At 50.9% G+C, this 12,842-nt stretch overlaps 1 protein-coding gene across 1 annotated transcript in view; it reads right to left on the reverse strand.

Annotated features, from left to right (window-relative positions):
- Nucleotides 1-12,842, reverse strand: part of LOC147684265 (putative cation-transporting ATPase 13A4) — a 164,376-nt gene that overhangs the window by 44,159 nt on the left and 107,375 nt on the right. The window contains exons 22-23 of the mRNA XM_086942618.1: nucleotides 9,619-9,715; nucleotides 165-237 (exon numbers count right to left, since the gene is read on the reverse strand). Coding sequence (XP_086798744.1) covers nucleotides 165-237; nucleotides 9,619-9,715 — 170 coding nt within the window. The remainder of the gene's footprint in view (nucleotides 1-164; nucleotides 238-9,618; nucleotides 9,716-12,842) is intronic.

Consider the following 12,842-nt stretch of genomic DNA (forward strand, 5'->3'; position numbering starts at 1 on the left):
AAAGTTACCAGATGAGAACTAATGATCACCAGGTGTCACTGGCACATCTCCCCAGGGAGTGGAGCACCAATGAGGCTGCTTCAACTGCAGTCTCAGCTCACCTCAGACGCACTGTATGATCTTGGGTGGTTTTCACAGTGAAATGCCAGGTTTTCTCCACTTACTTGTCAGGAAGACGATGAACACGATTGTAAAGTCATGCACAAGAAACTGGTTGCTCCCATAGATGTTGTGATTCTGAAATGAAGTGAAAACCAGGTCAAATGCTGTCAGCTCTTTATAATAAATGTTTTAAAATCTTTGTAAACATGATTTTATTTCACGACTATTCCCTAACGGTACCCAATACCTTGTTAGCCCCAGTTAAAATGACTAATACTTTCTTGATGATTTCATAGAAATGCCCTCATATCCTTCATCCTGAATGAGGTTTAGAACACAGTCCACAATAACAAACAAATTAAGAAGATGCTTTGAGACCTGGTTATGACATGTGTCTAAAGAATGCTGGTGTCCGGGGGATACTGGTGTCCGGGGGATGCTGAGGGTCAGGGGATGCTGAGGGTCAGGGGATACTGGTGAACGGGGGATGCTGAGGGTCAGGGGATACTGGTGTCCGGGGGATGCTGAGGTCCAGGGGATGCCGAGGTCCAGGGGATGCCGAGGTCCAGGGGATGCCGAGGTCCAGGGGATGCCGAGGTCCAGGGGATGCCGAGGTTCAGGGGATGCCGAGGTTCAGGGGATGCCGAGGTTCAGGGGAGGCCGAGGTCCAGGGGATGCCGAGGTCCAGGGGATGCCGAGGTCCAGGGGATTTCGAGGTGGTCCAGGGGATGTGGAGGTGGTCCAGGGGATGCAGAGATCCAGGGGATGCGGAGGTCCAGGGGATGCGTAGGTCCAGGGGATGCGGAGGTCCAGGGGATGCGGGGGTCCAGGGGATGCGGGGGTACAGGGGATTCGGGTGTCCAGGGGATTCGGGTGTCCAGGGGAGGCGGAGGAGGTCCAGGGGATGCTGAGGAGATCCAGAGGATGCTGAGGAGGTCCAGGGGATGCTGAGGAGGTCCAGGGGATGCTGAGGGAGTCCAGGGAATGCTGAGGAGGTCCAGGGGATGCTAAGGAGGTCCAGGGTATGCTGAGGAGGTCCAGGGGATGCTGAGGTCCAGGGGACGCTAAGGTCCAGGAGATGCTGAGTTCCAGGGGATGCTGAGGTCCAGGGGATGTGGAGGTTCCAGGGATGCTGAGGAGGTCCGGGGGACGCATCAAAACAGGTTCTTCATTACTTGGATGATTTCAAGCTAGTGGGGCGAGCTCAAGGTAGTGGTTAAGTGTGAGAGATTGAGGGAAATTGGCAGTGAATGCGGACCAATTTGGTATGCCACTGGCAGCTGAAAAGAAAGAGGGGGCAGCTACCACCGAGACATTTTTGGGGATTGAGTTGGACTCTGTGATGATGGTGTTGTTAGTGACCACTGACAAGTTGGAGTAGCTGAACTGGCTGAATATGAGCTGCTGCAGATAAGGAAGTGAGCTGCGTCTACAAGCAAAGGTGTTTGATTATCAGAATTTTCCACTTAGGGTAGTGGCCCTGGTATGTGCCTTTTGCAGGAGCATTGCCTTTGCCATGCGCGGGCTGGGATTCCGCATCATAGGAGTTGCCTGTTCAGCTGATTGAAGGATAATTTGTTGGTATGGAGGCGGTTCTTGGTGGGTTTAACAGTGACAATATAGCTGAAAAATCACGTGGAATGAGGAGAGATTTTTAGATGCCTCAGGATCAGGAGGTTTTGAGGTGTTTTGGGAGGGGCACCTGTATGTGGAGACCCAGTCTCAAGCTTGAGCACAGTATTGGCTTTTTGGAATCATTTTTGTTACTTCCAGCAGTGCGTCTATGGGGCAATGAGCTATGGATCAAGAGGGTGACCTTTGTCTCTTATAATGCAACTGTGGTTCAGGTGATGAACAGGTTGTCAGCATCTGATGCTTGGGTGGGGAAGATTCTGAGAGAATTGTTCTTGCTATGCTGGAAGAATAACATCTAGTTTAGAGCTATGCACATTGTGGATCTTGTCAGATTTTGGAGTGGCTGATGCACTTTCTCGTTCACAGTAGGAGAGGTTCTGTGATTTGGCCCCAAATGCAGCAAAGGAGGGCCTTCAGGTTCTGGAGGACTTGTGGGGCTTTGGGCTGTGAAAGCACACATACTAGTTCAATATTTGCTGGTGGAGTCAATAAGTAGAACATATTGACAGGGTTGAAGAGACTTCATAACATCAGGTGCCAGAGGGCGCGACGACGAGTGAGGCACAAGGATATGCTGAAATTCAACTTGGTGCAAATAGAGAAGGGGTTATCTGTGACTATCTCATTTTGAGGGAGTATGACCCAGGCAGTGGTGAAATGGGTCAAACAATGTTAGACGACTTGTCCTGACTGCATGAGGAGGTGCACTAAGTGTTGGCCAACCTGGTCTGGAAGGCAAAAGGTTTGGAAGTGCATTTGAGGAAGTCCAAGAGTGATCAAAGGGGAAATGGGGCAGTGCGGCCCTTACACTGTCTGTGTGAGGCAAGGGTACACCCTTTGTTCAAGTTACAGGTGTTTTGGGGGTTCAGGGGCGCGGTTGAGGGCTACACTGATTGCCCCAATTTTTGGCACAAGAATGGCTCAGTAGTAAACTCAGGGAAAGTGTTGAGAAGAGGCTTAAATTAGGCTTTCTGGCACTGGACTTTGACACACACTCATTTGGGAGAGGGGCAGCGATGGAGGGTTTCCAACTGGGAATCGGGGAGGACAGACCGAAAGGCTTGGGTAGATGGCAAAGCGATTGTGTGTGGAGGTATGTTCAGCAAGCACTGTACTCACAGGCTGTGCTCTTTATTGGCGGGTGCTCCTTGTGCGGGTTCCCACCGGTGGGATATATGGAACTGCACTCCTTGGTGAAGGGGGCCGGAGTTCTTGCCAGTTATAATTAAAGCATCCCTTCTCACTTGAAGCAAGTGGAGTGGTGTGATCATTTCTACTTAATTATGCCTCTTTTCTGCTTCAAAAAGTCAGGGGGTACTCCTAGAACAAGAAACAAAGGGCAATGCAGCGGAAGAAACAGTACGAGGCATTCATTCACTTTTTCACTCCTGACAAGAAACAAGGAAGCATGAATGGGAGCAGCAATGAAAAGGGGCGTTCATTCACCAGTTCATTCCTGACAAGAAACGAGGACCATGTAGTGGGAGCATCAAAGCAACAAGACATTAATTTGCCATGCAATGGGACCATTAACCCACCATGGAATTTATTCACTGGTTTCTTTCACTTTCTTCAGAAGAAGCAAGGGTCCATGCAATGAGAGCAACAGCACAATGAGGCAATCATTCACTGGTACATTCCTGAAAAGAAACGAGGGGCCATGCAGTGGAAGCAGCAAGGCAACAGGGCATTCATTCACAGGCTCAATCCTGACAAGAAGTGAGAGGCCATGAAGTGGAAGCAGCAAGCCAATGGGGTGTTCAATCACTAAGTATGGGTGAAATTTGCGAATTCGCGGTCCGTGAATTCGTGCGAAAGTGCAAAAAAAGACCACAAGTTCGCGAATTTCCCCGCGAACTCGCGGATTTTTGTGCCATTTGCACAAATATGTGACCATGTGTGCTGTAACTTTGCCAGCGCACCAAAAGGCGCCGAGGTCCCTTGAGTGAGCTGGCCATTATAGTGGGGACGGGCGGGAAGACGTTTCATACCGCTAGTGTGTGGTGGATGGGGCTAAACGGGCGGGGCTTCTATGCGAGTTCACATGCATCTTGTTTATAAAGGGTCAGAGACCGAGCAGAGCAGCAGATGAGGAGAAAGCAGCCTCCTGGTCACAGGAGCTACACGGGGATGGCGCTCGAGAAACTCATGGATGCAAAATTACGTTTGCCACAGGACCCCAGAATCCTTCAGATGTCCAAAATAGCTCTGCTGCGCGTGCTGGTACAAAGCCATTCTGATCCTGCTCAGTGGGTTCAGACGCATGCAGCTGCTGCTGCTGGACAATGTCCCATCTCATACTAAACTGCCCCGTACAGGCATATGCTGGCGCTGGGCAATAGGGTGCAGTGGCATGCGGGTGCTCCACGCCTGGTACATGCGCATACCGGTGCCAGGGGGGACACGTGTTTATTGGTGCTGTGTAGCAAGTTATGACTTTACATTTTGACTGCACCAGACGGTGGTACCACTTACACGGATCAGGAGCATCCAGGCACCAGGCTTCATGGTGCAAGAGCATAATGGTGCTGTGCGGTATGGGTAAATATATACTTGGGCCAGGGTACACTTAGCACAATGTGTGCTCACACCCAGAGGGCTCCCAGGCAATTGAGCACAAATGATTTTCACACTGAGAGGGCTTCAGGGCAGTTCAGCAGCACGGGGGCTCACACCCACTGGGCCCCGGGGTAGTTCAGTAGCACGTGGGCTCACAACCCCTGGGCAGCTCAGCAGCACAGGGGCTCACACCCACAGGGCTCCCGGGCAGTTAGCAGCGCCACCCTCTGGTTCATCACTGCCACCCTCTGGTTCATCACTGCCACCCTCTGGTTCACCACTGCCGCCCTCTGGTTCATCACTGCCACCCTCTGGTTCACCAGTGCCACCCTCTGGTTCACCACTGCCACCCTCTGGTTCACACCAGCCACCCTCTGGTTCACCACTGTCACCCTCTGGTACACCACTGCCACCCTCTGGTTCACCACTGCCACCCTCTGGTTCACCACTGCCACCCTCTGGTTCATCACTGCCACCATCTGGTTCACCACTGCCACCCTCTGGTTCACCACTGCCACCCTCTGGTTCACCACTGCCACCCTCTAGTTCATCACTGCCACCCTCTGGTTCACCACTGCCATCCTCTGATTCATCACTGTCACCCTCTGGTTCATCACTGCCACCCTCTGGTTCATCACTGCCACCCTCTGGTTCACCACTGCCACCCTCTGGTTCACCACTGCCACCCTCTGGTTCACCACTGCCAGCCTCTGGTTCACAACTACCACCCTCTGGTTCACCCTTGCCACCATCTGGTTCATCACTGCCACCCTCTGGTTCACAACTACCACCCTCTGGTTCACCGCTGCCACCATCTGGTTCATCACTGCAACCCTGTGGTTCATCACTGCCACCCTCTGGTTCATCACTGACACCCTCTGGTTCATCACTGACACCCTCTGGTTCACCACTGACACCCTCTGGTTCACCACTGCCACCCTCTGGTTCACCACTGCCAGCCTCTGGTTCACAACTACTACCCTCTGGTTCACCCCTGCCACCCTCTGGTTCATCACTGTCACCCTCTGGTTCACCACTGTCACCCTCTGGTTCACCACTGTCACCCTCTGGTTCACCACTGCCACCCTCTGGTTCATCACTGTCACCCTCTGGTTCATCAGTGCCACTCTCTGGATCACCACTGCCACCCTCTGGTTCACCCCTGCCACCATCTGGTTCACCACTGCCACCCTCTGGTTCACCACTGCCACCCTCTGGTTCACTACTGCCACCCTCTGGTTCATCACTGCCACCCTCTGGTTCACCACTGCCACCCTTTGGTTCACCACTGCCACCCTCTGGTTCATCACTGCCACCCTCTGGTTCATCACTGCCACCCTCTGGTTCGCCTCTGCCACCCTCTGGTTCACCACTGACACCCTCTGGTTCATCACTGCCACCCTCTGGATCACCACTGCCACCCTCTGGATCACCACTGCCACCCTCTGGTTCATCACTATCACCCTCTGGTTCATCACTGCCACCCTCTGGTTTATCACAGCACTCTCTGGTTCACCACTGCCACCCTCTGGTTCACCACTGCCACCCTCTGGTTCACCAATGCCACCCTCTGGTTCATCACAGCACCCTCTGGTTCACAACTGCACCTTCTAGTTCATCACAGCACCCTCTGGTTCACCACTGTAGATTATGGTGAGAAAGCACACCTGCCCAGCCTCAACCGGGGGCTGGTTAATGTGTTACTGAATTTGAGCTTCAAGTCCGGCACCTGCTTCCTTAACTGTAAGGGCTTCCTGTTGTGGTTTCATTTTTGTGACAGCCTGGATCATTGTGCCATACTTGTACATATTCTCTGACCCTGCTTTGAGGGTCAGAGCAGGGTCAGAGAATAGTTGGAAGTAGGCAACAACTCTGGAGGCACCGCTCAGGAAGCACTTACAGAATTACAGCAGGTGCCCAAGTTGAAGTTAATTTCTTTGTAACCATTTTGTAAATGGTTACAAAGAAATTAGCTTCAACTTGGGCACCTGCTGTAACCCTGTAAGTGCTTCATGCACTTCAGTTTTTGAAAATCCGGATTTTTCTGCAATTTCGCGAGATTGGCGGACCGCGAAATTGCAGAAAATCCGCAAATTCCGCGAATGGAACGGATTTTACGCCCATGTTTATCAATCACAGGCTCAATCCCGACAAGAAGCGAGGGGCCATGCAGAGGAAGCAGAAAGGCAATGGGGCGTTCATTCACAGGTTCAATCCTGACAAGAAGCGAGGGGCCATCTTGTGGAAGCAGCAAGGCAAAGGGGCTTTCATTCACAGGCTCAAACCTGACAAGAAGCGAGGGGCCATGCAGTGGAAGCAACAAGGCAACGGGGCGTTCATTCACAGGCTCAAACCTGACAAGAAGCGAGGGGCCATGCAGTGGAAGCAGCCAGGCAACGGGACGTTCATTCACAGGCTCAATCCTGACAAGAAGCGAGGGGCCATGCAGTGCGAGCAGAAAGGCAACGGGGCGTTCATTCACAGGCACAATCCTGACAAGAAGCGAGGGGCCATCTTGTGGAAGCAGCAAGGCAAAGGGGCTTTCATTCACAGGCTCAAACCTGACAAGAAGCGAGGGGCCATGCAGTGGAAGCAACAAGGCAACGGGGCGTTCATTCACAGGCTCAAACCTGACAAGAAGCGAGGGGCCATGCAGTGGAAGCAGCCAGGCAACGGGACGTTCATTCACAGGCTCAATCCTGACAAGAAGCGAGGGGCCATGCAGTGCGAGCAGAAAGGCAACGGGGCGTTCATTCACAGGCACAATCCTGACAAGAAGCGAGGGGCCATCTTGTGGAAGCAGCAAGGCAAAGGGGCTTTCATTCACGGGCTCAAAACTGACAAGAAGCAAGGAGCCATGCAGTGGAAGCAGCAAGGCAACAGGGCGTTCATTCACAGGCTCAATCCTGACAAGAAACGAGGACCATGTAGTGGGAGCATCAAAGCAACAAGACATTAATTCCCCATGCAATGGGACCATTAACCCACCATGGAATTCATTCACTGGTTCTTTCTTCAGAAGAAGCAAGGGTCCATGCAAGTGACAGCAACAGCACAATGAGGCATATATTCACCGGTTCATTCCTGACAAGAAACAAGGGGGCCTGCAGTGGGAGCAACAATGTAATGAGGAGTTCATTCACCACTTTATTTTGGGCAAGAAATGAGGGGTCGCCGCAGTGGGAGCAACAATGCAGCAGGAGTTCATTCACCAGTCAATCCTGACAAGAAATGAAGGGCCATGCAGTGGGAGCATCAATCAAATGGGACGTTCATTCATTGGTTCATTCCGGACATGAAACGAGAGGCCATGCCGTGGTAGGAGATGTGCAACTAGGTATTCATCCAATGGTTCATTCCTGACAAGAAGCGAGAGGCCATGAAGAGGAAGCGATTCAGTAAAGGGGGTGGTGATGAACAGAGTGTCTGAATTAAGCAGACCACTCTTACCCAGTCCAAAGCTCAGGGCTTGATCCATCACCGTTATTTATCTCACTGCACCATCCCAGCTCAGAACCTGGCTATATGCAAATTAGTCTGTCCCTGGCCCAGTGCATCATAGGAACAGGGCAGACTAAACTACCAAGCCAATTCTTCACCAGAAAGGAGACAAGCTACCGGGGACCGGTTTCTGGCATTTCAGCCGTCTTCGGCCCGGCTTGCTTGAATCCTGATGGTGCAGTGAGAAAGGGACTCATGTCTGAGTATACCCTGCCACACCTATAGTGGCCAAAAACGATTCAGAAAAGGGGGTGGTGATGAACAGAGTGTCTGAATTAAGCAGACCACTCTTACCCAGTCCAAAGATCAGGGCTTGATCCATCACCGTTATTTATCTCACTGCACCATCCCAGCTCAGAACCTGGCTATATGCAAATTAGTCTGTCCCTGGCCCAGTGCATCATGGGAACAGGGCAGACTAAACTACCAAGCCAATTCTTCACCAGAAAGGAGACAAGCTACCGGGGACCGGTTTCTGGCATTTCAGCCGTCTTCGGCCCGGCTTGCTTGAATCCTGATGGTGCAGTGAGAAAGGAAGAGGAAGCAGCAAGGCAACGGGGCGTTCTTTCACAGGCTCAATCCTGACAAGAAGCGAGGGGCCATGCAGTGCGAGCAGAAAGGCAACGGGGCGTTCATTCACAGGCACAATCCTGACAAGAAGCGAGGGGCCATCTTGTGGAAGCAGCAAGGAAATGGGGGCATTCATTCACAGGCTCAATCCTGACAAGAAGCGAGGGGCCATGCAGTGCGAGCAGAAAGGCAACTGGGCGTTCATTCACAGGCACAATCCTGACAAGAAGCGAGGGGCCATCTTGTGGAAGCAGCAAGGCAAAGGGGCTTTCATTCACGGGCTCAAAACTGACAAGAAGCAAGGAGCCATGCAGTGGAAGCAGCAAGGCAACAGGGCGTTCATTCACAAGCTCAATCCTGACAAGAAACGAGGACCATGTAGTGGGAGCATCAAAGCAACAAGACATTCATTCCCCATGCAATGGGACCATTAACCCACCATGGAATTCATTCACTGGTTCTTTCTTCAGAAGAAGCAAGGGTCCATGCAATGACAGCAATAGCACAATGAGGCATATATTCACCGGTTCATTCCTGACAAGAAACGAGGGGGCCTGCAGTGGGAGCAACAATGTAATGAGGAGTTCATTCACCACTTTATTTTGGGCAAGAAATGAGGGGTCGCCGCAGTGGGAGCAACAATGCAGCAGGAGTTCATTCACCAGTCAATCCTGACAAGAAATGAAGGGCCATGCAGTGGGAGCATCAATCAAATGGGACGTTCATTCATTGGTTCATTCCGGACATGAAACGAGAGACCATGCCGTGGTAGGAGATGTGCAACTAGGTTTTCATCCAATGGTTCATTCCTGACAAGAAGCGAGAGGCCATGAAGAGGAAGCAGCAAGGCAACGGGGCGTTCTTTCACAGGCTCAATCCTGACAAGAAGCGAGGGGCCATGCAGTGGAAGCAGCAAGGTAACGGGGCATTCATTCACAGACTCAATCCTGACAAGAAGCGAGGGGCCATGCAGTGAAAGCAGCAAGGCAACAGGCGTTCCTTCACAGGCTCAATGCTGACAAAAAGCAAGAGGCCATGCAGTGGAAGCAGCAAGGAAACGGGGCGTTCATTCACAGGCTCCATCCTGACAAGTAGCAAGGGGCCATCTTGTGGAAGCAGCAAGGCAACGGGGCGTTCATTCACACACTCAATCCTGACAAGAAGCGAGGGGCCATGCAGTGGAAGCAGCAATGCAATGAGGCGTTCATTCACTAGTTCATCTTCGACATGAAGGGTTTGTCCGAGCCTTACCCAGAAGAGAAGCAGAGTATCGATGTATTCAATGATGCTGGTAATTGACATGTATTTAAACATGCAAAGTGACGTCACAAGCGCTGCCCTTCCTTCCCTGTTCAGACACAAATATGTAGATTTAGGTAAAATGCATTGCATTCAATGCGCTTCAACACATACACACACAATTGTGCTATACAACATCACACAAACATGGAACCATTACAAATAGAAGCTTAGGCACTCTTTGCTACATACTCCTGATGTCATCATGGAAGTAGTGAGACAGCGGAGGACAGCATGCATTCCTCAAAGAACTCCCATCGGGAAATCAGGAGCACTGAGTTGAAGCTTAAACTCAACATGGATGAGGTAGAATATTTCTTTATGAAGTCTGACGTTGACACCAATTACAGGAGTAAAATATTGGTATCCTGTGTAGCAAAGGTGATGGACTCCTCTAAGGAACGAGGGAAGCCTACACTGACCACAAGGGGAATCTGGATGGTCACTGCGATAAATCCTTACTGGAGTTAGAATTGGGGTTTTCATTAGGATTTGAACTGGGGTTGGAGTGAGAAGTACCACCCGGTCCAAGGAACTGAGACCAGAGGCCACCATTCGTTTTTGGCCCTTTAGTGCAGTGCTCAGTTTCCATCACTGCAAATTCACTGATTGATTAACTGTTATAATTTAACTGGGATTCCATATGTTAGATTGTGCTTGTTGATGCTCTCGTAATACCATGTATAAGTTAGCATTCGCTGCGCCATTTTCTTTTTCAGACTCTAATTTGTGTATGGTTCGAAACTATTCCTCCCGTATTCCGAGAAATACCCTTTGCTGAGTTTAGTTTCTGTAATGAAGAGCTGCTTGTGCCAGTGCATAATTTTTCCTAGGTAAAGAGCCTCTCCGACCTGCCTGGTAGTTTGATTGCAGCACGGGATGGAACAGCCTTGAGAGTGTCCTGAACTGTGCAAGATTTGAGAGTAGAAACCTTTTACTTTTTTTGTCTTTCACTGTCCGGCAGCATCTGTTTGGAAAATTCCACTGTGAGCGTGCTCTTAGCTAACCATGCCATGTACAGAATGTATCTTCATGCTTACTGTTCCTCAGTTCCCTCTGTAGTACTCTTACGAGACAGTGCAGACGGAGCCCCGCTCTGAGCGTATACTAATAAACGATTATTGGTGTATATTCTCCCCTGTTTCTCGGACTCTTTATTTGGTATGAAAGGCCGAGAGGTGCTCTGTGGTGACTCGAGTGGCCCAAAGCAGGTCACTTCCTTCACAAGGAACTTAAACTCTTCACCTGCCAATGCGAGTTAGCGATGGGTCAGTTGGTTACTGGGTCAAGCCAGATGGAGCAATGCAGGTACTAGAAGCCACTAAAACTATATTCCAAACATGTGCTCAATAGAAGAAAGAAGCAAAGGCGTTGAATGTGCGCCTCCACTAAGCATGGGCGAATTTTGCGAATCTCGCGTTCGCGAATTTTGCGGATTTGCGAACTCGCAATCCGCAAAATCCGCGAATTCTCGCGAATTTGCGGATTTTTTTTTGTGTGTTCGCGCGGGTTTCTGCCAGTTCGCGAGGGTTTTGTACAATTTCGCAAACGCGAACTTACCTGTCGGGTCGCAAGTTTCGCGAACTTGTTGTTTCTACGTGTCCAGCCTGTTTGGGACACTCTTCTTCATCACTGCCACTCTCTGTCACCACTGCCACTCTCTGACTACTCATGCCACCCTCTGGCCCACCCATGCCACCCTCTGTTTCATCACAGCACCCTCTGGTTGTCCAGTCAGTGTGGCAAAGCAATTATTGTGGCAAAGCAAGCACACCTTCCCTGCCTCAAGTGACCTGAATTAATTTGGGGCTGATTAATGTGTCACAGAATATTTTTTTAGCTGGCACCTGCTTCCTTAGTGCTTCCTGATTAGTGATCTTTTGCACTTGCTAAGTGCTTTCATTGTTGCAAAATTAGTTACAACACCTGCCCTGCCCCAACTGACAATAATGAATTAGGGGCTGATTAATGGATTTGAACTTCCAGCCTGGCTCCTGCTTGTCTCCCTTAGCTGTAATTCAGGACCTTTGTGGCATATGTGTAACTATTCTGAGGTTCAGAGCAGGGTCACATAATAGTTGCAACTGGCAACTGAACTCTGGAGGGGCCCCTCAGGAAGCACTACAGGAAATGGCTACTAATGATGAGCCTGAACTTTTGAACCTGGTAAGTAGTTTCAGTTTTGCTAAGATCGTATTTCTGCAATTTTGCGCTTATTCGCGGGGCGCGAAGTTGTACTGGGAAGCCGCGAACTCACGCGAACAGTGCGAGCAAGCCATAAAATCCGCTGCTCGCGGATTTGCGGATTTTGCGGGAGATTCGCGAATCTCGCGGATTGCGAATTTACCGAAAATCCGCAAAATCCGCGAGCGAAACGGATTTTCCGCCCATGCTTAGCCTCCACAGATCAGCCCCTATTGCCTGTAGAGGTAAATCAGCTTAGCCTTGTGCTTACCAACAAGGACCACCAAGCCCTGACAGGTCAGCAGAAACTAACTGTGCCAGGCTCCAACACGTATGGTCATCGTGCGATGCACTCCATGAACAGGGAGAAGATCTGGGCTGGAGGTCTCCACCTTGCATTGTCATCACACAGGGAGAAGAGCTGGGCGGGAGGTCTCCACCATGCATGGTCATCATACAGTGAGAAGAGCTGGTTGGGAGGTCACCACCATGCATGGTCATCATACAGAAAGAAGAGCTGGTTGGGAGGTCACCACCATGCATGGTCATCATTCGGTGCTCTGCATGAGCAGGGAGAAGGGCTGGATGGGATGTCTCCACCATGGATGGTCATTATACAGGGAGAAGAGCTGGGCAGGAAGTCTCCACCATGCACATTCATCATAGGCTACTCCGCATGAGCAGGGAGAAGAGCTGGGCTTGAGGTCTCCACCATGCATGGTCATCATAAAGGGAGAAGAGCTGGATGGGAGGTCTCCGCCATGCATGGTTATCATACAGTGCTCTGCATGAGCAGGGAGAAGTGCCACGCTGGAGGTCTCAACTATACATGGTCATCATACGGTTCTCTGCATGAACAAGGAGAAGAGCTTGGCAGGAAATCTCCACCATGCTTGGTCATCATACAGGGTGAAGAGCTGGACGGGTGGTCTAAACCACGCATGGTCATCATATGGTGCTCCACTTGAGGAGGGAGAAGAGCGGGGCTGGAG

This window comes from Lissotriton vulgaris, chromosome 11 (assembly GCF_964263255.1).
Source record: "Lissotriton vulgaris chromosome 11, aLisVul1.2, whole genome shotgun sequence".
NCBI classification, from domain to species: domain Eukaryota; kingdom Metazoa; phylum Chordata; class Amphibia; order Caudata; family Salamandridae; genus Lissotriton; species Lissotriton vulgaris.